This window comes from Pseudonaja textilis, chromosome Z (assembly GCF_049901715.1).
Source record: "Pseudonaja textilis isolate UNSWEBS1 chromosome Z, rPseTex1.2, whole genome shotgun sequence".
NCBI classification, from domain to species: domain Eukaryota; kingdom Metazoa; phylum Chordata; class Lepidosauria; order Squamata; family Elapidae; genus Pseudonaja; species Pseudonaja textilis.
Genome location: NC_142008.1, coordinates 274,603 through 299,696, shown reverse-complemented (window position 1 = coordinate 299,696; position 25,094 = coordinate 274,603). Strand labels below are relative to the sequence as shown.

The 25,094-nt window shown below is 48.8% G+C and overlaps 1 protein-coding gene and 1 pseudogene across 2 annotated transcripts; one reads left to right on the top strand and one right to left on the bottom strand.

The window, feature by feature from the left end:
• The first annotated feature begins 924 nt into the window (after positions 1-924).
• Positions 925-11,684, top strand: LOC113449935 (uncharacterized). Its single transcript, XM_087915271.1, has 7 exons — positions 925-1,307; positions 1,635-1,761; positions 4,495-4,608; positions 5,428-5,541; positions 6,694-6,807; positions 7,753-7,851; positions 9,247-11,684. Exons 1-7 carry the CDS (start codon positions 984-986, stop codon positions 10,251-10,253), a joined length of 1,899 nt encoding a protein of 632 aa, XP_087771397.1. The 5' UTR covers positions 925-983; the 3' UTR covers positions 10,254-11,684.
• Positions 11,685-12,487: 803 nt separating this feature from the next.
• Positions 12,488-23,556, bottom strand: LOC113449937 (zinc finger protein 783-like; annotated as a pseudogene). The gene is made up of 6 exons (XR_015739897.1): positions 23,471-23,556; positions 20,585-20,974; positions 19,977-20,105; positions 18,277-18,393; positions 16,705-16,815; positions 12,488-16,127 (listed from the first exon to the last, which is right to left on the bottom strand). The product of XR_015739897.1 is annotated as a zinc finger protein 783-like (transcript).
• Between the last annotated feature and the right edge of the window lie 1,538 nt (positions 23,557-25,094).

The following is a 25,094-nucleotide window of genomic DNA, read 5'->3' as shown; positions in this document are numbered from 1 at the left end:
CACTCCTCATTTATACAACACAAGAACATAACACCTCCAGCTCTCTTCCCAGATGCAACACACACACACACACACACACACACACACACACACACACACACACACACACCATTACTCATGGCAGCCGAAAGATGCAAAGCAGTAGAAAAGATCTTGAAGGCTGACAGCTCCTTAGTATTCTCTGAGGTCGATGTTTTCTTGCAGACGTTTCATGACCCAACTAAGGGAACTACACACATTGTCCTCTCCTCTCCCCAAACCCCATTCCCTCCTTGCACTGAAGATGTTATCTGGTTGGGTCATGAAACGTCTGCAAGAAACTGTCAAACTCAACGAACACTATACAGTTGCTGTTGTCCTTCCTCCCTTCCTCCTTCTCTTCTCTTCACTCCCCAAACCCCATTCCCTCCTTGCACTGAAGATGTTACATAGTTGGGTCATGAAACGTCTGCAAGAAAAGTGTCAAGCTCAATGAACACTTCAGACCCCACAGTTGTTCTCCTTCTCTCCACTGAATGATTGACAGGTTCAGCAGATTTTGACCCTTCTTTTGCGAGCTTCCTTTTTCAAGCAGATGCGTTTATTTCGATCAGGGATCTCCGCACCAGGCGGAGACTTTAACCGCCAGAATTCCCCAGCCAGATAATCAGTGCTTCATTTAAACAACTATGGCAAAAAAGATCGTAAAATGGGGCAAAACTCAAATGTCTCGCTTAGCAACAGGAATTTTGGGCTCAATGGTGGTCAAAAGTCAAGGACTACCCGTGCTGCCTGAATTCTGCAAACCTGGAGGCAAACTTTTAAATTCTGAGAGTTGAAGTCCTCCCCTCTTAAAGCATGCCAGCTGGGGGATTCTGGGACTCGGAACCCCACCCCTCTTAATGCATGCTGGCTGGGGGATTCTGGGAATTGAAGTCCTCAAGTCTTAAAAGTTAACAAGTAACCCCTGATATAGAAAAAGCTAGTACCGTGTTTCCCTGAAAATGAGACCCTGTCTTATATTTTTTGGCCACCAAAAAAAGTCACCAGGTCTTATTTTGGGGGGATGTCATCCACTGACTAACCTCACTTGCACGCTATCACTCCCGGCCTCCTTTTTGCTGTTGGAGGCCTTCAGGGGCTTCTCTGTGGCCGGCAAGGCTTTCCTGAAGGCCCCCGAAGCCAATAACAGCTCTGAATCAATCCACAGCTTTGTTATCTGCTACAGAGGCCTTCAGGAAAGCCTGGCCACCCTTGCCAGCTTCCGAAGAAATGGGCCGGCAAGGCAGTTGTCGGGGTGTGCAAGGCCTGGGTACAACTGTCCAAAGGTAAGTAGTAGGGCAGCTCCACCCACCTTCCATCCCCACCCTAGCTTAATTTTTACCCATCCACGCTGGAGTGGGCGGGATCTTAATTAGGGCTTATTTGGGGGGATAGGTCTTATATTGGGCACGTGTAAAAATCAAGCTAGGACTTACTTTCAGGGTAGGTCATATTTTTGTGGAAACAGGGTAGGCTTTTGTGTGCTAATGATAAACTATCCCCTCCACCCCCAAATTATGCAGCTTAATTTCAATTTATCCAACAGGTATTTCTCTACTTCCTGTTAAGCATACAGGATTTGGACCACCAGATAATTTCTATTGTATTTCCAGGTTCCGGTCACCTTCGATGATCTTTCTGTTCATTTCAACGAGCACGAATGGGGCAACCTGGATGAATTGCAGAAGGATCTCTACAAGACGGTCATGAAAAGCAATTACGAGATGTTGGTCTCCATGGGTGAGAATAGATCATAACAACAATTAACCGACTGCCTTGTCCGCCTGCCCTCAGTTCTTCTGGCTAGGGTGACCAGCTGGTTTCCATTTCAGGTCCTTTCCTCTTTGGAAGGCATCGTTTGTTTTCATTGGTTCTCTAACCCAGCAATCCCCATCTTGGCCACACAGTGCAGGGGAGGCACGTGGGTGGCAGACTCGTGTGCGCTCAGCTCCAGTTGTGCAAGCGGTCCACACGCACACACCCTCCCCCCCACGCGAATGGAGCTGGCTGTCCTCTGGGGAGGGGCAAGGGGGCTATTCGGAATCACCAACAATAAGGCTGAGGTCCCTACCCTGCACCCTTCGCAGAGAAGGCCTCCCTCAATAGGCCTTTATAGGTCTGCATCCGACAAGCAAATATAGGCAGTCTTTGACTTACGCCCACAATGGTGCTCCATGTTACTGTTGCTGAGACCTTCTTTGCCCCATTTGTTGAGTCAGGGGTCTGTAACCTTAAACACTCAAAAGAGCCATTTGGGCCCATTTCCCACAAAAGAAAACACCGGCCATTGTTAATCTGCTATCAATATTTCCAGTTGTCTCGTCTCTTTGCTTATCTTTCTCTTCAATTTTTTGGAGTCCATCGTCATATTTCACCATCATTTGTTGAATATTTTCAATTTTTTCGTCGGCCTTCCCAATTCTTTGTTCAATACTCTCCGTCCTTGGTTCAATACTCTCTGTTCTTTGTTCAATATTCTCAGCTCTTTGTTCAATGCTTTCTATTTTCTTTTCAATGATATCCGATTTCGTTTTAAGTTCTTGAATTCCTTGCATAATCACCTTTAAATCCACTTGTCCTTTATCTTGCTTCGACATTATCTGGGCTAAACGTTGTCCTCCAGCAGTTGGTGAAGCAGGAGCAGAGGTTGAAATGCCAGAAGGTATGGATTTCTTACTCATTTAGGTAACTCAGGGTCTTCAAGCTCTTTTAATCCAATTAGTAGAGTAGTCAATTATAATCCAATTAGGAAAAAAGAAAAAGAATAAAAATAAGAAAAAGACAATAAATAAAAAAAGCCCCAAATTAAAAAGAAAAGGTTCTTCGGGTTCTTCTAGACCTTAATCCTATTGTGAGATAGTCAATATGATTCAAAATAAAAGTTAAAAATGAAGGGAAAAAGAATAAAACCCAATAGTATTAAAAAAAATAGTAAGAAGAAAAAAAGAATTTTTCAGGTTCTTCACACCTTAATCCAATTGGAAAATCTCAAAAATAAAAAATAGCCATAAAAATGGATCAATGAAAATGGAAAAGGCAAAAATCCCAATAAGAAAAGGAAAAAGCTATTCTGAGGCTTTCCCTTTACAAAAAAAAATGAATAAAAAATAAATATACAATTGTTACAGAATATTATGGATTGAAGAGGAGGGATAAGACAGCTAAGAAAAAATAACAAAAGAGCACACTGCGTTTTATTTAATTGTCCGAGGTTCTTATTATGGCTTCTCCACAAATTTCAAATCCAAGCTTCAAATATTCAATTGTTGATAGAAGTCCCAAAGAACACCTGCCAAAACATTCTCCGGTGTTCTTCCCTCTATCTTATCAAGTTCCAGTGTCCTTGAGAAAGAGTTTTTCACAGTTCTCACAGCTTCCAATAAAGTAGTTTTCAAGCCTCTAGTCGGCAGTGTTACAAAGTTTCTTTAATCCACTCCCCCTTCTTTCCCAGAAAAAGCATAATAGAAAAAGAAGATATATATATGTATATATATATATTTTTTAAAAAAAAAAAATTACTAAAGGGAGCCTCTATTCTAAAAAATATAAACAGTCAAAAAGGAGAAAAAGAATAGGTAGATATAAGCGAAAAAACCAGTCCAGTTAACAATTGCTAAATCGCGATAGAAGTTCAGTAAAAAGGAAAGTAAAAGTAAAAAGCCAAGCCTCACTTTGACATTCCTCTTTAAAAAATCGCCTCTAAATCAATTTTGTCAAAAATCTTACAGATTTCTTCTCCTTCTTAGGGTGTCCTTAAGTCCCAAATATTAATTAAAAAAAAAAAAAGTCCTCACCAACCGATACCCTTTCTCCTTCTGCCTCTTCCTTCCGGAGCTGTCCCAGCTTCAGCAGCTTAATGGCTGCCTCTCCGCCGATGGTAGAAGGGCTTCTCCTGGATCGACCAGGGACTTTGCGATGTCCCTGGGATCAGCAGAACGCGCCCCTTGCCATCACCGTCTCTACGAGGGCATCCCCCGCCATCCACCTCAACCTTCTCAAGTTACAGACCCCGTGTTAAGTGAATCCCTGCAGTTCACTTAGTGACACGGTTGTTCAGTGAATCTGATTGTTAAAAGAATCCGCCCCTCCCACCACCACCCCCCCGACTTCACTGGTTGCAATAGGGGATCACAGCCTCCCCCCGGGACACTGCGATGGTCATAAATACAAACCGGTTGCTTAGCATCTGAATTTTGATCATGTGGCCACGGGGATGCTATGACAGTCGTAAGTGGGAAAACTGATCAATCCCTTTTTCCAGTGCCGTTGTAACTTTGAACAGTCAGTAAACAAACTGTTGTAAGTCGAGGATGACCTGTATGGTTTTGGGCAAGAGGCCGCCTGATGGACGTCCGCCCCATTTCTAGTGGCAATGAATGGCATGTGACAACGTCGTCTTTTCCACTTATTTTGTTTTTCCCCAAAAATTGTGGGCACAGTTAACAAGTATATTTTCATTTGTCGCCTGGATAGATTACGCGATTGCCAAGCCCGAGATCCTGACCCGGATTGAACAAGGAGAGGCCTTGTGCGATACAAACATTGACACTATGCCTGGGATTAACACACCGACACCGCCTGGCGCAGGTAAATTCACTGTTTCTTGAAATACACAGCTTTAATTTTTTTAAAAAAATCCTCTTTTTCATAAGGAGTAGGTTGCTCTCAGTTGGGGGCGTGGGGGGGCGTGGCGCTGTTTGAAGCTGGTGGTTTCCTTGTACTTTTCATGACCCAACTAGGTAGCATCATTAGAAGGAAGAGGAAGACTGGATGGGGGTGGTGGAGGAGGAGGAGAACTGTGGGGTCCTTGGTGCTCTCTGAGCTGGGTGGTTTTCTTGCAGACATTTCATGACCCAAGTAGGGAACATCATCAATGATAGAAGGTAGAGGAGCTGTGAAGTGGAGGAAGAAGCAGCAGCAGAGGAGATGGAGGACGACTGTGGAGTCCTTGGTGCTCTTGGTCCTTCAAATAACCAGCCAAGATAGGGTTTTGACAAGAGTGGTACGGCAGCCTAGAGGTGGAGCTCTCAGGAGGCTGTGAGTTCGATCCTAGGTAGAAGCTGTTATTTTTCGCTCTGGGCACAATCGGAATCCATCTCTTCATTGGCGATGGGAATGGCACCCATCCATTAAAACACTCTGCTCCGTTCCATTGCCCAGACTCCACCCCGCATGGGATGACGGGGTCATCGGAAGAAGATGATAATACGGGCTTTGACCATGAATTGAGTGCCGAAGCAAATCAGCTAAATGATAAGATCTCTTTGCAAATCTCGGCTTGCCCGAAAGCAGGCCGACCGCCTCATTTTGAACCTGGGTGGATACTTCAAGGGTTGGTCCCCTTCAGACTGCGCGGGCTTTGACCTCGGGGGCTTATGGCAACCCTTTTCTTCCTCCTCCCCTCAGAGTCCCCCGTTGCTCCAGTCGATGTTTCTTTGTGGCTGAAGGAAGAAGCAGAAGGGCCTCAAGGCAGCGGCAATGCCAGGCCTCCTGAGGAGATTGGTGCTGGACTTCACGAGGGTGAACAGCTGGTGTCTTGGAGTTGTGGTTGGCATAGAAAGAAAGGAGCTGCTTCCTCCCCCAAATAAGGGCCAGTCCTCCTCATTGACCCGAAATTTGTTGACCCAGGAGATGAACATTCCAGGATCTTGTTTCCCTCCGGACCGTGTCGGAATGACGTATTCTGGAGAGAAATGGGAAGCTTATATGGATGAATCGGGCATCTCCTTACTGCTTATTTGTTATTTATATATTAGCTTTGATTTCTTTATAAGTAACTCTAGGTGGGGAACACCTCTAATGCCCCTTCCCCTTCCTATTTTTCCCACAGTGACCCTGTGAGGTGGGTTGGGTTGGGAGAGAGGGACTGGCCCAAAGTCACCCAGCTGGCTTTAATGCCCGAGTGGAACTAGAACTCACCGTCTCCTAGTAATAAGCCCAAAAAGTCATCCAGCTAGCTTTCATGCCTAAGGCAGGATTAGAATTCATTGTCTCCTGATCTTGGGGCAGCACCTTAATAGCTAACTAAATAGGCACCTATCTGCTGAAATTCTAATTGAACATTAATTTAAACCCCCTGCACTTGTTTCCTTTACACTATCCCTCCAGTACTATCCCTTGATACCATTCCACGACCTCCTAGACCCAGGGTGTCAAAGTCGAGGCGCGGGGGCCAGATCCTGCCCACAGGGTGTTTGGATTTGGCCCGCGGGGCCACCATGGAAACAGCAAAAGGCCGGCCCCGTTTTTGCTGGCAGAGGGTCGCAGGAGGCCATCGCAGCCGAGAACGGCATTTGGGAGCCCGTTTTCGCTGGCACAGCGTTCAGACCCACCACAGGCGCCCCTGACCAGAGTAATGTCGAGGTGGCCAAGCCCATCCCCCCCCCCAGGTCAAACACGACCCTGATGCAGCCCTCAGTGAAGTTTGACGCCCCTGTCCTAGACCAAATACTTCAGCCTGCCTGGTTTCAGTGCGCCCTTCTCCAGCCCTGTCCCATCCACTTTCACTTCATCTCACCTTGTGGCCAACCATCTTCCTGACCTGAACGCCGTAGGCCGCATCCTCCTGTCCTGCTTCCTTGGTTCTGTTTCGGCGCGCATCTTCCGGTCCATGAGATGCCTTGTTGTTAAGAGAAGAGCAACGCCGCTGTTTTCCTCTCTTTGGTTCTTCAGGTTCTTCAGTGGAGTATATAGACCTACCTTCAGGGATTAAAGAGGAGATGGAGGAGGTGTGCTTGGGCCCCGGGGAATCCCACAGAGACCACGTGCAGTACGATCCTAGTGAGGGTAAGAACTCCTGTCTCTGTTGTAAGCTGTATAGCATCACTTCTCCTAGATTCCCTTGGCGTTTTAGCTCAGCTGATACGTAGCGCAAAGCGGATTGCCGCGCCTTAGCTGAGCTAAGAAACAGCACAGCTCATCAGCTTTGATACAGAGGATGGAGCCCTGCGCACATGTGCGAAACGGTTTACAGAGTCTGCATATCGCTCCAACAGTATGGCTCCTTTTTAACTCACGTGTTTGAAGTCCCACTAGGCTGTGGTATCTAGATATTTCTTCATTTTTATCCTTGTTATCAGTAGAATAATAGTTGAAGCTCAGGGGTTGAAGGGTGGAGTTCTTGGTGCTCTCTGAGCTTGGTGGTTTTCTTGCAGATGTTTCATGACTAGGCAACATCATCGGTACTTTAGGCAGTGTGGGGGTCTGCAGAGGAGTAGAAAGAGGGGGGCTGGGTGGTCCTTGGTGGTCTCCGAGCTTGGTTGTTGGCTTGGTTGTTTCATAACCCAACCAGGGAACATGATATCCGTGATCGAAGGGAATGAGGTTAAAGAGGAAACCTCACTCCCTTGTTACACTGATGATATTACCTAGTTGGGTCATGAAATGTCCACAGGAAAACCACCAAGCTCAGAGAGCACCAAGGGCCCCACAATCGGTTAAGCTGGTCTAAGATCCTCAGACCTCTTCCTGTCCTCAGTGCCCATGGGGGTTGGTTTTTCAGAGATTGTCCATTTCATCAAGGTAATAAATTGGGAAGCCCTTACATATTTGTTTTCCTCCCTCCCTCGCTCCTTCCTTCCTTTCCTTTCTCTTCCATCTTTTTTTCCTTCCTTCCTTCCTTCCTTCCTTCCTTCCTTCCTTCCTTCCTTCCTTCCTTCCTTCCTTCCTTCCTTCCTTCCTTCCTCCCTCCTTCTCTCCCTCCCTTTCCTTTTTTTCTTTCTTTCCTGACAGAATATCAGACCATTACCATTTCTGAGGAACATCTCTGTGGACTTCAGGAAGACCCGTGTGCTCAGGACTCCTTGTTCTTTGGGGAAGGCCCTAGCCCAGGTAAGGGGAGAATTTGGGGTTCTTCTGATGTCCTTTTTGGATGTGATGGTAGCTTCCTTGTTGAGATGTGGTCTCCCCACTGAACTGACCTCCGTAGCCCCACCTTTCCAGGGTGTGGGGTAGGAAACCCGCAAGTCCTGGTCAAGAAGGTCAAGGAGCAGAGGTTGGGGAGGGTAGGATCTGCTTCAGGTAGTCCTTGAATTACGACCGCGACGTGAGTCCAATATTTCCATTGCTCACACTTAAGGGGGGGGGTTGCCCCATTTTACGCCCTTTCCCCACGGTTTTTTGTGAATCATCACAGTTGTTAAATTGGTAACAGAGTTGTTAAGTGAATCTGGCTTTCCCTTTTGCTTGTCAGTAGGTCGCCAGAGGCGATCACTTGACCCCAGGATGCTGCAACTGTCATAAATACAGGGCAATTACCGAATTTTGATCATGTGACCACAGGGGTGCTGCAACACTCGTAAGTTTGAAAAATAAGCATAAGTCACTTCTTTGACTGCCGTTGTAACTCCAAACGGTCACTAAACGGTGGTTAAGTTGAGGATAACTTGTACTGGGCTCAGTGGCAACTCGACAAACCATTGTGCTTGGAGGAATCAATTTATCCTTGATTTGATTGTGTGCCATCAAGGTAGTGTTGGCCATTGATATCGGTCATTATTAATGACCATTAACAATGGTAGTGTTGGCCGTTAATGGCCATTAATTATGCCTCCTCCAGCATAATTTGGCCCTTCAGCTGTTCCAGTAATGCAACCGTGACTGCTCTGAGTTTATTCACCTTGTGTTGGTTGTCCTCCTCTCTTCTTTCCTTCTGCGTTTCCTGCCCTGATGGACTATCCAAGCAAGCGGAATTATTGCATAATATGATAATTTAAGCCTGTTCATTTGTGCTTTGAGGGAGAAGTCTGGGTTGATTGGCTTGATTGCATCGTGCTCATGTCAGCAGCATCAAGGGACTTCTGTATTGACCAGATTAGCCGGTGACATCACCGTTGCCAGGGGAGGTGCCCACTTGGAGACCGACAGGAGCTGGAGGGAAAGACGGGAGGAACTCAACCCGCCCTAGAGCACCGGGTCTCAAACGCAGGCTTCCTGACCTCCAACCTAGCATCCTGACCTCACAAGCCACTGTGCTCCCAATTGTCGTGATGATCCACGTATTTGTTGTCTCGGGAATTCCGGGAGAAGAAGTCCACAAGTCTTAAAAGTTGCCAAGATTGGACACCTGATTTACATACTTGGATCCAGGGAGTGAAATTGTTACCAAATCAGGAAAATATATATTTGCGCTTCTCCCACCTAAAACTGAACTTAAATTGTTCTCAAACAATTGAACTATTTTTTAAATTATTTCTTATTTCTGTCTCTCTCTCTGTCTGTCTACAGTATTTTGCAACGGGCTCTTATTTTCGCTTGCCATGTCCTCAAAGAGGAAGAGAAAAGGCCACAGTTCCTCCGAAGAGCGCAGCAAGAAGCACAGGAAGGCCATCAGTCTGAATTTGAAGATGAAGATCATCAAAGCCTACGACGCCGGGAAGAAGGTGAACATCATCGCTCAAGAAGAAGGCCTGGCCCATTCCACCATCTCCACCATTTTAAAGAACAAGGAGCGGATCAGGGAAGCCATGAAGGGATCGCCGGGGACGAAAGCCATCATCACCAGGCAGCGCAAAGGCCTCATCCACGAAACAGAGAAACTCCTGATGCTTTGGATCGAGGATCAGATCCAGAAGAGGATTCCCATCAGCCTCCCGCTCATTCAGGCCAAGGCGCGCAGCATTTTTGCCACCCTGAAGGAACGAGCGGGTGAGGAATGCACTGAAACGTTCACGGCCAGCCGTGGCTGGTTCATGCGGTTCCAGCGAAGGTTTAATTACCACACTGCGCACCCGCCAGGTGAAGCCACGGATGCCGACAAAATAGCAGCCCAACGCTTCCTCGATGACTTGGACGATCTCGTCACAGGAGGGAACTATTTGCCCGAACAGATATTCAATGTGGACAAAACCAGGTTATTCTGGAAAAAAATGCCAGAACGGACCTACCTTCACCAAGAGGCCCAAGCCATGCCTGGATACAAAGCCTTTAAGGACAGGATCACTTTGCTCTTGGGTGGAAACGTCGCTGGATTCAAGCTGAAGCCCTTTCTGATTCACAAATCGGAAGATCCTCTCGTGTGCCAAAATATCTGCCAGGAGACCCTGCCCGTTTATTACCAATCCGATCAGAAGGCCTGGATGACCCAAGTCTTCTTCGAGGATTGGTTTGTGAATTGCTTCATCCCCCAAGTGCAGGAATATTGTTTTCAAAACAGAATCCCTTTTAGAATTCTTCTGCTCCTCAGCAACACCCTGGGTATCCCCTGCACCTGGACAATGTCCATCCAGACGTGAAGGTTGTTTATCTACCAAAAAACACCAGCCCTTTCCTGCAGCCCATGGATCAGGGAGCTGTCTCGACCTTCAAAGCATGCTATTTACGGGCCACGCTGGCCATGGCTGTCGCCGCAACGGAGGACAGCGGGGTGATCTTACGCGAGTTTTGGAAAGCGTATGATATCAGCCACTGTATTGAAAACATCGCGACGGCCTGGAAGGACGTCAGCCTGAAATGCATGCAAGGGATTTGGGAACGGTGCTTAAAACGTTTTGCTCTCCTCGTCCATAATTTCGAAGGCTTTGACCCAAACGAAGATTTGGAGGAAATCAGTCACAACATTTTGATGCTCACCCAAGCCCTCAGTTTAGAGGCAGATGCGGAAGACGTGAAAAAATGGATCGCCTACCCCGAGGGAGAGCTTTCCAACGAAGAATTGATCGAGTTGAAAGAAGAATTGGAGGCCCAGGGCCTTGCGGAAGAGGAGGAAGAAATAAAATTCTAGACTTGAGTTCAGGAAATTCAGGGCGAAACTATTGACTGGCGTTTTTCTTGGATGTTAACAAAGCGGTACGAAAATTAGGAAATATAGATCCAAGTGTAAGAACATTTTGGAAAGTTACATTGGGAGACCAGGAAGCGTGTGTGGAAATACGGATCTAAATTTAGAATGTTAAGGAAATTACATCAGGAGCCCAAGAAGTTCATGTGAAAATATCGACCGGTGTTTTCTCAGATATTAATGAAAATTAGGGAGTATGGATCGAAATGTAGAAAATTTTGGAAAGTTACATCAGGAGCCCAGGAAGATTCGTGTGAAAATATTGATCATGTGAAAATATTGATCGGTGTTTTCTCATGTTAATGAAATGTTAAGAAAATTAGGGAGTATGGATCGAAATGTAGAACATTTTGGAAAGTTACATCGGGAGCCCAGGAAGTATCAATAGGTGTTTTCTCGTGTTAATGAAACATCGTGAAAATTAAGTATGGATTCTAATGTAGAACATTTTTTGAAAGCTATGTCAGGAATGCATTTGTTCTAGGGAAATAAATGAGATGAAGAAAAAAAAACGTGCAAAGAAAACTTAGTGAATTCTTTACGGACAGTTATTTCTTGCTCACCTCTTCCTTCCTCCCCACGAAAAAGGGGAGATGCCAGAAGATTCTCGGTTCACTAGCCTTCTCGGTCTCAGTGTCCAAACGTTTCCAAAAACGCAGCGAAGACTAATCTTTGGAAGGGGATTTCTATAGATGTTTACAGGTACAGTACTGTAATTGTAAACACTGATTTTTGTATTCTTTTATTTTTGTACTGTAATACAACATGATGGCGCTTAAGAATAATAATAATACATGTTAGATCAAAGATGTTTTAAAATCTTTGGTTCATTGGAGGACAAAATTGATTTATTTAGAAATAAAGATGTTTTGAAACATGAAAAAAATGTAGCTAGGTTCATTGAAGGCTAAAAGAAGTTGAGTATGAAAGGAAGAATTATAAGTTAAATTGCATATCAATGGAAAAAGTAAAATTGTGATTTCCCCCCCACACACTTATGGACTGCTTTATTTAGTGACTGAGTTGTTGGCCCCAAGAGTGGTCCCTAAACCAGGATTGCTTATATATTGGTCTTCTGCTAAAATAATTGTTTTAATAGTTTGCACATAATTGTGCTAAGGTGCTGACCAAGAATCCCATCTTAGGTGTGGAAGCCGGTTGGGTGACTTTGGACCAGGAAACCATTCTAGCCCCACCTAAGGCGTGAAAACTGGCTGAGTGACTTTGAGCCAATCACCAGGAGACAGTGAGTTCTCATCCCCTTAGGCGTGAAAGCTGGTTGGCTGACTGGCCAACTACCAGGAGATGGTGAGTTCTAATCCCACCTTAAATCATAAAGATGGTATGGGTAATCACCAGGATTGGCCCAAAGTCACCTAGCCAGCTTTCGTGCCAAAGGCAGAACTAGAACTCACATCTTCTGGCAAGTGACCCAAAGTCACCCAGCCAACTTTCATGTCTAAGGCAGGACTAGAACTTACTTTCCTGCTTCCTGACCTGGTGCCTTAACCACTAGACCAAATGATCTCCTTATATTTTCCCCCTTGATAATAATCAGAGAAAGTGTGTGTGTGTGTGTGATGTACTGGAAGCTGTGTGAGTTGTATCAGGAAAAGCCAAAAGGGTTGAAAAAAGATTTTGTAGGAAGACCTAACTGCCTTGTATGGGGAAATGGATGCACAATGCCAGTTTGGTATCACACATAGTACAATTTATTTGGTCAACTCAGTTCGGCATATCACTGCAGTCGGTAAGTGAATCCCTCATTTTGCCATGGCACTGTTTTGCCCAAAAGCGGAAATTAAGTACCAGTGTTCAACAAAACCTTTGCTGAATGCAGTTATGTCTCCGTGAGATGCTGCAGCCGTATTGCCAACAGCTCAATGAGTGATGATATGACCACACAAGAGGGCAGTTGCCGGAACTTGGATCAGAGTTGTAAGCCCACTTTTCAAGGCTGGTTGTGACTCCAAATGGCTACTAAGCAACTCGTCATAAGTCAAAAACTACCTGTATTGGGCCTTAGGAAGCCATGCATCCGTGTTTTGGCCAACAGACATAGAACGGAGCAAGGATAGGCTTGGTAGCAATTGCTGTCTCCTCCTGCTCCACATACTATCTACACACAGTTGTGGCACCTTGGAAGGGTGGGCCTGGTAACACCTCATTCCAGAGTATCGGATGGATAATCCAACTTGCTTGCACTCAACTTTGGGACCACTTACCACTTTGCAAGATGCCACTAGGGCAGGGGGGGTCAAACTCAATTTCATTGAGGGGTACATCAGGGTTGTGGTAGGTGTGATCAGGGTTGGTGTGGCCATCACTCGTGTCAGGGGTACCTGTGGTGGCCCAAGCGCTCTGCCGGCTCCCGAGCTCCCATTTCCAGATGCGACAGCTTCCTGCAACCCTCTGCCAGTAAAAATGGAGCTCAGGAGGGCCACCTGCGGCCCTCCTGAGCTCCGTTTTCGCTGACAGAGGCACCACAGGCAGGTCCTTTGCTGTTTCCAGGATGGCCAGATCTAAGCCCCTGCAGGCTGGATCTGGCCCGTGAGCCCAGAGTTTGATACCCCTGCGCTGGGGGACGCAGTCTTTTCCCCTGGTTTACATTTCTCTCCATTTTACGACCTTTTCTGTCCACCGTCATCAAATAAATCACTGCAGTTCCTCAGTCATACGGTTGTTAAGTGAATCTGGCTTCCCCATTGATTCTGCTTGTCGGAAGGTCGCAAAAGGGTCAAGAGACACTGCAGTTGTTATAAGCACACGCCAGTTTGCAAGTGCCTAAATTTTGAGTCCCGCGACCCTGGCAAGGCTGCAACAGTTGTATTTGTGAAAAAACGGTAATAAGTCACTTTTCTCACGCCACTGTAGCTTTGAACGGTCACGAAAGGAACTGCTGTATGTCGAGGACTACCTGTATTAAAGAGGAATACGGGTACTGTTGTAAATCGAGAACTACCTGTAATACAGTTGGATTTAAGGTAGTGAGAACCTGGTGTGGAAGCGGGCTGGAGGTTTCGGTTTATGGCCATGATTTTAGGGTCGCTTCTGAGTACTCTCTTTTTTGGGGGGGGCGGGCGCGTATTTTCAGGGCTGGAGAGAGTGATGTGAAGGCTACATCCTCTTGGTGACAAAAGAATTTGGAGCGACAAGGCAAAACTCGAGATTTCATGCCGGTGTCTGAACGGGCAGAGAGGGGAGAAGAACCAGGAGCCCGTCCAGTCTGGGCGATAAATGTACCACATTGAAAAGCACAGCCAAAGCCTTCAGCAAAAAGAGCTTTTCGGCACAGGTCAACACCGGCCGAAAAACGGTAAACCAGGAGTTTGATAATGCAACTTGATCGACAGCAGTGAAACAAGGGTATCTCTGAGGAGCGGACCGAGAAGGTGGAGATGTCCTGAAGTTTGGCCACGGATCGCTGCCCCGCATACGGCCCACTGGAGAAGGGAGACAGGCGGCGGGGACAGTCAATTCCGACTTCCCGGCTGTCTTTCGTACCCGCTGCACCTCTGATCGTCGAGCAAAGTGTGGAGGGCAGGGTGGAAAATCACAGCCGTGCGCGGCAACCTCGGTGTCTGCGTCTTTCTCCTCCCTGGAGGTGAGGGAACCACATCCTTTTGGCTCCATCAGGCCGGCCTTCGGTGCTAGACCAGGTAATGGAGCCAAGAGGGTAAGTGGACACCACATTTTGGGCGTGATTCTTCCCCCCCCAACCCGGTTCAGCCAGGACTCGCAGTGCAATGCAGCACAAGGAGCGTCTTTCGACAGCCGTCTCTCCATCGAAGAAATGGTTCAGGACAGCTGGCGTGTTTCGAATGCTGGGAGCTGGGCTCATTCCACAGGGCCCCCACGGTCCTGGATCAGGCAAGCAAGGAGGAGGCCTCTCCATGGGGAGGGAAGAAGCGCTGGGGCTGCCCCACGGAAGGTGGTGAGGATCTCAGCTGGCCCACCAGCGGGCCAATTCTAGCCCAGCGGTTCATTTGGCACAAAAGACCACTTGGGGTCCAGCTTCAGGTCCCGATGGGAGGGTTGGCCTCAAAGAGAGAGTTTCTCTCTAGCGGGTGGGTGACTGGCAGGCTGGCTGGCACAGCGGGCCCAGGCGGTGGGGGCAGCTGCTCCCGGTGCATGCGCAGATGCTGCTTTAGGGACTGCTTGTATCGGAAGTGCTTGCCGCAGTGCGGGCAGGCGTACGGGTTCTCCCCCGTATGCATGCGCTGATGTTCCAGCAGGTACTTCCGGCGGGCGAAGGTCTTGAGGCACTCGGTGCAGCGGTGGCGCCTCTCGCCGTTGGCGTGGCTGGCCTGGTGGCTGAGGAAGGCCTGGGAATGGCTGAAACTCTGCCCACACTCGCGACAGGAGTACAGCTTAGCCCCGGCTTGATGGACGCTGCTTTGGTGCTTGACCAGGTGGTGGGCGCGTACGAAGCGCTTGTCGCACTGCCCGCAGCGGTAGGGCCGCTCCCCAGTGTGGATCCGGTAGTGGTTGGTGAGCTTGGATTTCTCTGCGAAGCGCTTCTCGCACTCGGGACACTGGTAGGGCTTTTCCCCCGTGTGGGTGCGGGTGTGGTCGTCCAGGTGCTGTTTCCTGATGAAGGTCTTGTTGCACTGGGGACACTGGAAGGGGCGCGGCCGCTCACGGTGCGTCTTCTGGTGAACCACCAGGCTGGACTTGCGTTTGAAGGCTTTGTGGCACTCCGAGCACTGGTGCGGCCGGTCAGCGTGGATGGCCTGGTGCCGAGTCAGCTGAGCCTGGTGGCTGAAACCGCAGCCACACTCGGGGCACACAAAGGGGCTGTCGCTCTTCCCCATGGCATGGGTCTTCTGGTGGATCAGCAGGCTGGTCTTGAGCCGGAAACTCTTTGGGCAGAGGGAGCAGGCGTGCGGCCGGCCGGCTGTTTCGGAGGCGGCCACGTCGCCGAAGCTGTTGTTATTCTCCGGGCACAGGTAGGGCTCCGGGACCTGGGGGGCACTGGGCTCGGTCCCTGGCCTGACCCCTCCCCCGTACACTTCCTCTCCCACGGGGATCCTTGGAGGCAAGGAAAGCTCATCCAGACCCTTGAAGCATCTCAGCTGGCCTTCCTTCAAGCAGGCTGCTGGCGGAGGGGCCTCGGGTTGGGGGCAGGTTCTCTCACTGGGGTGGGGTGGCTCCTCTGGTGGCTTTTGGGGAGGGGGAGGAGGTTGGCCCTGAGGGCAGCTTTGCCTCTGGCAGCACCTGGGGGCCTGGAAGACCTCGTCACTGAGTGCTCCAGGGAGCCGGGCAGGCAAGGCTTGTTTCAAACTTGCTTGGAGCTTCTCTTCCTCGCTTTTGACTCTGGCGCTCTCGTCTGGAAGAGAGGAGAACGGGGTGGGTGGGGAAACAACTCCGTTAAGACAGCGGCAGAAGCTGGAACCCAGTCCAAGGGAATCCTTAAAGGGACAGATTTTGCAGCGAAGGAGAGTTAATGTCTGAGGTTGTCTTTGGAAGAAGAAGAAGGAGAAGGAGAAGAAGAAGAAGAAGAAGGAGAAGGAGGAGGAGGCGGAGGAGAAGAAGAAGAAGAAGAAGAGGAGGAGGAGGAGGAGGAGGAGGAGGAGGAGGAGGAGAAAGGGGGTGGGCAAATGTTTTGAAGGCCTGTTACTCTGAGACCTGGGCACTTGAAGACAGGCAGACCAACTGCCAGAATTCTCCAGTCCTCGTGCTCTACAAATGGTAGACTTCAACTCCCAGAATTCCCAAGCTAGCCTGCTTTGAAGCGGACCTCAAGAATCCCCCAGAATCCCCCAGTCAGCATGCTTTTAAGAGAACTGGACTCCAACTCCCAGAACCCCCTAGTCAACCATGCCAGGAAGCGTGATGATTTCAACGTCCAAGGCGGTGGCATGATGGCTTCCCTTGGAGGCCTGCGACCATTCGACCAGACTCACCGTAACCGAGAGTGGCAGGGAACTCTCTCTCCAGATTCCACTTCCTGGGGCCGGGAGGTTCCTCCTGCTTAATCCAGGACAAGAGGTCGTCTTTGGAAGTCAACGGTTCTGCTGTTAGGAAGGAGGATGACAGGTAGGTACCGAAATAGAACTACAAAACAACTTTATTGTCACTTGGAAGGTAGACCAATCGGCGTACGTTAAAATTAAATTTCGTCAAAGGGTCTCCACCTCTACTATACACTGCGTAAATGTGACTAAAATAAATAAATACAAAGTTATGCATATACCCACATATATTGCATAACACAGAGAAACAACACAGTCTAGTTCGGATGTGTATGTCTACATGGCGAGAGAAACGAATCCTGTGAGTTAACCGGACCGATGGCCTACAGAACGAAGAATCGGGAAGTCCTGCTAGAAATACTTGAACCCTCTTCCCAGAAGGGAGCGACAGAAACAGACCGTCTCTAACAGAGCTTTGAGCTCACAGCGCTTAGAAGCAGCATCCTGAATGGCGGGAAGTGAGCTTCCTATCGTCATCCGCTGTCCTCACCACTCTCTCTAGGGACTTTCTATCTGAGGCACCGCTGATAGAAGATAAAGCTATTGACAGAAGAGAAGATTTTTGTGTCTCGGGGTTGAAATGAGGGGTCCTTGGGGCTCTCTGAGCTGGGTGGTTTTCTTGCAGACGTTTCATGACCCAACTAAGTAACATCATCAGTGCTAGAAGGGAGGAGGGTTTGAAAGGAGGAGGAGGAGGAGGGAGGAGAACAAGAAAGAAAGGAGGAAAAAGATAAGGATTGTGGCGTCTTTGGTGCTCTCTGCTGGGTGGTTTTCTTGCAGACATTTCATGACCCAACTAGGTAACAGCAGTGCTGGAAAGGAACAGGATATGGTTTCTAATCTTCCCTCCTAGCACTGATGATGTTCCCTAGTTGGCTCATGAAATGTCTGCAAGGAAACCACCCAGCTCAGAGAGCACCAAGGACCCCACAGCCTTCCCCCCTTTCTTCTCCTCCTCCTCCTCCTGTTCTTTGTAAACCCTGCTCCCTTCCGGCACTGAGGAGGTTACCTAGCTGGGTCGTGAAATGTCTGCAGGTGGGGGGGTCTATATTGACAGACCCAGGCCGTAAGTAGCTCATCTTTTTGAGGCCGTCAAGAATGCTTCTGAAGATGGACCAACTCCTATCCCGCCTCTGGGGGAGCCCGGGGAGCCCCAATGCTTGCAAGGTACCCCATTCTTGGCCCAAAGTGGGGAGGGGGGAAAGCTCTGCTCTTGGAGACCCCCTCCCACCAAATTCAGTCATCTGGGAAAGGGGGTGAGATTAGAAGACCTCCAAGGTCCCTTTTTTAGACCCTGTGATTTTTACTTCCCTTGCTCCCAAGGAAAGGTCCCTTTTCTCCCCAGGAATTAGGGGTGGGTTGGGTGGGCTTCAAAGAATGATCAGATGGGTTATCAAATGGGTTAAAAAAAAAAAGAAAAGGAACCAAGATTTCAAACCCACTGGAATCGGGAGGAAAAATTTGCAAAGTGAAAGCCGCCCCGTTCGATTGTTTCACGCAGACCTAGTTTGGGTGTCGGGGGGAGTCCCTTTCCCCCCGCCGAGGGCTGATCCACAACGTGGGGCACTGACCCCGGACCCACCTGGGGGGCAAGGACATCAGCCTTGGCGATGGCAGAGTCTGCAGAATGAAAAAGAAAGAAGAGAGGTTAAGCCGACGGAAAGGGATCTCTTGTGGCCCACCGGCAGCTGGCGGAGCAGTCGGCAGACTCGGACAGTGAGGAGGTGGTGGAGGAACATGGGCCAGTCCTGGAGGGCTCTGTGTCAGAGGCAGATACGGGGCCAGGGCCCTCTGACAGTTATCAGCTGCCTTCTGAGTCGGAGATAAGTGGGGAAGAAGAACAGCTGGAGCCTGTTCCCAGTGTGCCCATGCGCAGAGCTGCCAGGAGAAGGGAACAGTCAAGGAACAAGGGTCAACTCGGGAGTAAAGCCACATGTGGGATGGTGAATGGCCCCTCCCAGAGGGGGGGGGGTGTCTTTGCTGTTCTCTGAGCTGGCTGTATTTTGTTTTTGTTTTTTGCAGAAGTCTTGTGACCCAACTAGGGAACAACATCAGCGCTAGAAAAGTGGGAGGTTCATAGGGAGGAGGAAGAGGACGATGACGACAAACAGTGGGGTCCTTGGTGCTCTCTGAGCTTAGTGGTTTCATTGCAGACAAAGAGATTTCAAGAAGAGATTGGACTCCCATCTGTCTCCTGCTCGGGCAGAGGGTTGGACTAGATGACCTACAAGGCCCCTTCCAACGCTGATTATCGGCTATCTGTTTCATCTCATGACCCAAATAGTGCTAGAAGGGAGGAGAGTTTGAAATTGAGGACCCTGAGTCAAAAAGGGGGCTGTGAAAATATTTACAGACCCCTCACCTCCCGGACGTAAACTGTTTCAACTCCTTCCCTCAAAACGACGCTATATAGAGCACTGCACACCAGAACAACTAGACACACCAGGACGGTTTTTATCCCCAATGCCATCATTCTGCTAATCAAATAATTCCCTCAACACTGTCCAACTATTTACAAAGTCTGCATTACTATTAATCTTCTTACCACTCCTTATCATCCATCCCCTCCCCTTGTGACTGTAGGACTGTAACTTGGTCGCTTGTATCCTTACGATCTATACTGACTGTTTCCTAGTATGACTTGATTGCTTATTGTACCCTCTGACTATGATTCCTGACTCTCGACGAATGTCTCTTTTCTTTTTATGGACACCGAGAGCATTTGCACCAAAGACAAAATTCCTTGTGTGTCCAATCACACTTGGCCAATAAAGGCTTCTGATTCTGAAAGGAGGAGGAGGAAGGAGAAGGAAAAAGAAGAAAAGAAGGAAGGAAGGAAGGAAGGAAGGAAAGAAAAGAAAGGAAAAGAAAAAAGAAAGGAAGAAAAGGATTGTGACGTCCTTGTTGCTCTCTGAGCTGGAGGGTTTCCTTGCAAACATCTCATGACTCAGCTAGGTAACAACATCAGTGCTACCAGGGAGGGAGGGACGGAGGGGAGGGAGGAAGAAGAGGTGATGGAGGAGGAGGGGGAAACAGACAGTGGGGTCCCATGGGATTAATTGTTAGGAAAGAGGGGATGGTTCCACTTCTATGGCCTGGTGGCAAACGGTTTGGTCCCCCGTCGTAGGCTGCAGCTGGCTGGTCTAAAGCAAGGATACGAATCCCACCCCCCGCCCCCCCACCCAGGCAAACCCGGCTCTTACCAAGAGAGACCAGCGGCTCGTAGCTTCCTCTCGTGATGTTCCGCAAAGGTCCTTCTGCCAGTCCTCCAGTTTGGCCCATTCGGGCGTGGAGAAATTCACCGCTTGCTCCTCGTCGAACGTCACGGGGACCTGAAATCGGAGCCCAGCCGTCCAACATCTCGCACCAAGGTCGCCTTCTTCCCAGTTTCCAAGAACAGCCTTTTCCCAGCTGGCATGCTTTAAGAGGGATGGACTCCAACTCCCATAATCCCCCAGCCAGCCATGCTTTAAGAGGGGAGGACTCCAACTCCCAGCATCCCCCAGCCAGCCATGCTTTAAGAGGGGAGGACTCCAACTCCCATAATCCCCAGCCGGCCATGCTGGCACGACTGTGGATACATTCAGGGTGACACAGGTGGCTCGCTCGGTCCCATGGTGCAAGGTCTCTAACCAGGGGAATTTTACGGCTTATGGACTTCAACTCCCAGAATTCTTCAGCTGCGAGGCCCGGCTGAAATTCTGGGAGTTAATCCATAAGCCTTAAAATCCCTGGTTGAGACCACCATACATGCAACAGGCCCCCACCAACAGGCGGAGTCGCACCCATTCATGTGCTTCTTTTGTTTTACCTTGGGGATCTCCCCTTTCGGGCCGAGGGGGAGCCTGAGAATCCAGAAATTGCGGTTCTTCAGGAGGTTCTCCACGTTCTCCAGGCGCCGTTGGGCGCCCGGTACTCCCTGGATCAGGGTGCCCAATGCCGCCAGGTGGCTGCCGAGTTCGAGTTCCGTTTTCTACTTTTCTCGAAGAATCTTCTTCTCGGCCGTGGCCGTACGGCTTTCGAGGTTGAGCAGGCGAGTGGCCGAGGTGTCCGCCTTCCTCTCCACCGCTTGGAGGGCAGCCACCACCGTCCAGAGGGAGATCTCGGCCGCTGGGTAGATCTCTCGCTCAGCTGATTGGTCGAAGAGGGCAGGAGGCTGGAAGGGTGCCAGGTGTTGAGGCTCCACCTCCCATTCCCACGCCTAGCCGGGGAGGAAGATCAGAAAGTCAGCGCCCGTGTTCAACGACGACGGAAGGGAAAAGCGTGGCCGGGGATAACCCGGAAGAGAACGGACAGACCATGATTGGGAGTCCTTGATTTAGAACCATCCCGCTAGCAATGGCTCGAAGATACGCCTCCCCGCCCCCAATCAACAATTAGGGCCATTGTTCGCACTTACAACGATCGCGGAATCCCTACTGTCGCGTGATCAAAATTTGGGCGCTCGGCAAGTGTCTCGTATTGATGACGGTTGCGTGTCCATTTATTGACTGTTGCAAGGTACAACGGCCCTGAACAAAGGGGAACTTAGGACCGTGTCTCACACTTATGACCGTCGTGGCATTCCCATGGTCAACATGATCAGAATCTGGACGCTGGGCAAACCGACTCGTATTTATGATGGTTGCAGTGTGCCGGAATCACCCGATCCCCTTTTGCAACTTTCTGAGAAGCCCGATTCACTTAACAACCGGGTGACTCATTTAACAACTGCAGGGCAAACTTCATCCCCCTTTCTCCAACGGGGTTTCTTTTTCTTTTTTTTTTTTGCATACCTTCTGCACATGCCCAGGAGCCCTCTTGAAACTTCCTTGAGGCTGTCAATCAGGGGGTTCGTGGGGTGTCTCCCAAGAGACCAGCCCAGCTGGGGCATCTAGAGGCCCCCTAGACTGCTCCCCCTACAAAAGGAGCCATCTGACAGCTTCCCCCGCCCCCCGAGGGATCCTGGCTGATGCTCCCAGCAGCCCTCCCCAAATTGGGGGGTTTGCATTGTTGAGCACTCTGCACATGCTCAGGGACCTTCTTGACATTCCCTTGAGGCTGTCAATCAGGAGTTCGGGGGTCCGTAAAGAGGCAGCAGCCCAGCTGGGGCTTCTGGAGCCCCCACCCCACCCCACAAGCCAGCCATGTCCCCCCAATGCCCCCCTAAAGACCCCTCCTCAAAAAGAAGCAAATTGACAGCCCTCCCCCTCCCAAGAGGGATCCTGCCTGCTGCTCCCCCCTCCCCAAATTGGTGTGTGTGTGTGTGTTGTGCCTTGCTGAGCCCTATGCACATGCTCAGGAACCCTCATGCCCCACCACTTGAGGCTGTCAATCAGAGAATTTGGGGGTCTCCAAAGAGAGGGCATCCCATCTGGAGGTTAAAGCCCCAAAATCCAACTTGCCCCCCCCACCAAAAGGAGCCATCTTCCCGCCTCCCAAGGGGATCCTTCCTGCTGCTCCCAACAGCCCCCTCCCAAAATGCTCGGTGTATTATTGTTGAGTCTTCTGCACATGTTCAGGAAGCCTCCTGCCCTTGAAGCTGTCAATTAAGGGGGTTCGGGTGTCCCCAAAGAGGTGGGGTTAAAGACCCCCCAAATCCAGCCTGCCCCCTCCCAGAAGGAGCCACCCCCACCCAAGGAAGATCCTTTTTTTTTCATGCCTTTTGCACATGCTCAGGAGTTCCCCCAACGGCTCCCTTGGGAGGAAAGAAAGGAAGGGAGGAGGAAAGAAAGGAAGGAAGGAAGAAAAAAAGAGAGAGGGGAGGTAGGAAGGGAAAAAAAAGAAAGAAAAACAAGGAAGGAAGGAAGGCAAGAAGGAGAGGGGGAAAGAGAAAGGAAGGAACAAAAGGAAGGAAGGAAGGAAAGACTGAAAAAGAAAGAAGAAGGAAAGGAAAGAAAGAAGAAAGAGAAAGAGAGACGGAGGGAGGGGAGAAAAGGAAGAAGGAGAGGAAGAAAAGGGAAGGGAAGACCCAAAGTAATCTGGGGCATTCCCCCCCCCATCAGAACTGATGAAGCTTCTTGCAATGAGAAGCAAAACGTCTTCGAAGAAAACACCAAGAAATTCCAGTTGTCTTTTGAAGAACAAAAAACACCTTTTAATTTAGAATGATCCTCAGTGCTAGAAGCAAGGGGAGGGTTTGCTTTCTGTTTATATATGTCATTCCTCTCAGCACTGATGACATTCCCTAGTTGAGTCATGAGACGTCTGCAAGAAAACCACCCAGCTCAGAGAACACCGAGGATCCCACAATCCCCAAATGGAGGAGCTTGGTGTATTGTTGAGTCTTCTGCACATGCTCAGGAACCCTCCTGCCCCACCACTTGAAGCTGTCAATTAAAGGGGTTCGGGTGTCCCCAAAGGGGGGGGGTTAAAGACCCCCCAAATCCAGCCTGACTCCTCCCCAAAAAGGAGCCATCTCCACCCCGCCCTTTGGGGTTCGGGGGGGTCCCCAAAGAGAGGGCATCCCATCTGGGGGTACAAGACCCCCCCACCAAATTGGGTGGGGCTCGGGGCATTGCTGCAAAGGCTGTGCACTCTGCACATGCTCGGGGGCACTCTTGGCGGGGTTCAGGGCTCCCCCAAAGAGGCTGCAGCCCAGCATCTAAAGACACCTCCCCAACCCACCCACCCACCCTCAAAAGCCAACCTGGATCTCAGGACACCCCCTTCTGCCCCTCCCCTCCTCCCTCCCGCCCTCCCCATGGCTGACCCTCACCTGGGCAGGCGTCCACTCAGCCATGGCCGATGCCCGCTAGGTGCAGCTTCCGCGCATGCGCCCCGGCGACGCGACGCACTCCAACGCCGGGCGAGCCCTGCCTACGCAGGGCTGATCGGCCACTGCGCATGCGCTCCTCGGAGGGGGCAGGTTGGGCTCCCATCGGAAGCAGCGGCCCCTGCAGGCCCGGAGGAACGATAGAAACAGAGAGAGAGAGAGAGAGAGAGAGAGAGAGAGAGAGAATGAATAGGATAGGGAATAGAATAGAATAGAATAGAATAGAATAGAATTGAATTGATCTATCTATATCTATAGATATCTATCTATCTATATATCTATAGATAGATACAGATTTAGATAGATAGATGATATAGATATCTGTACATCTAATCTACATCTATATATCTATTTCTCTCTATTTCTGCCTGCCTGTCTGTCTGTCTATCTCTATCTATCTATCTATCTATCTATCTATCTATCTATCTATCTATCTATCTATCTATCTATCTATCTCTATATCTATCTATCTGTCTGTCTGTCTGTCTATCTCTATCTATCTATCTATCTATCTATCTATCTATCTATCTATCTATCTATCTATCTATCTATCTATCTATCTATCTATCTATCCATCTGTCTGTCTGTCTGTCTGTCTCTCTATCTATCTATCTATCTATCATCTATCTATCTATCTATCTATCTATACCTACCTACCTACCTACCTTCCTACCTATCTCCTTAATCTGTAAAGTGTTTCCTTGGTGGGGAAACAATCAATTTTACTGAAAATTGCATCCATTTCCCCCATTCTCTAAAATATCTTTTTGCTTGCTCTTATAAACTGTTTTAATTATGAAATGAATGATTATGATGGTCTTGTTTATTATTCTGTTGTTATTCTGTTGTTATTATTGTTATTATTATTTAAATTATAATTAGATTATTGTTCTTATTTAAATTATTACTATGAAAAAGGGATAAAAACCCTACGAAATATCAAATGGAGAAAATTTATAATCAAACATATTTTTTTTTAAAAAAAGAAAAGTTTAAATGCAGGAATTTATAATAAGGAATTTTTAAAAACCCAATACTGAATGAGGTAATTTATATTAAGGAGGAAGAAGAATAAGATTGTGGGATCCTTGGAGTTCTCTGAGCTGGGTGGTTTTCTTGCAGACATCTCATGACTCAACTAGGGAATGTCATCAGTGCTGAGAGGAATGACATATATAAACAGAAAGCAAACCCTCCCCCCCTTGCTTCTAGCACTGAGGATCATTCTAAATTAAAAGGTGTTTTTTGTTCTTCAAAAGACAACTGGAATTTCTTGGTGTTTTCTTCGAAGACGTTTTGCTTCTCATCCAAGAAGCTTCATCAATTCTGATGGGGGGGGGAATGCCCCAGATTACTTTGGGTCTTCCCTTCCCTTTTCTTTCCTCTCCTTCCTTTTCTCCCCTCCCTCCCTCCCTCTCTCTTTCTCTTTCTCCTTTCCTTTCCTTCTTTCTTTTTTCTGTCTTTCCTTCCTTCCTTCCTTCTTTCTTTCTTTCTTTCCTTCTGTTCCTTCCTTTCTCTTTCCCCCTCTCCTTCTTGCCTTCCTTCCTTCTTTTTTTCTTTCTTTTTT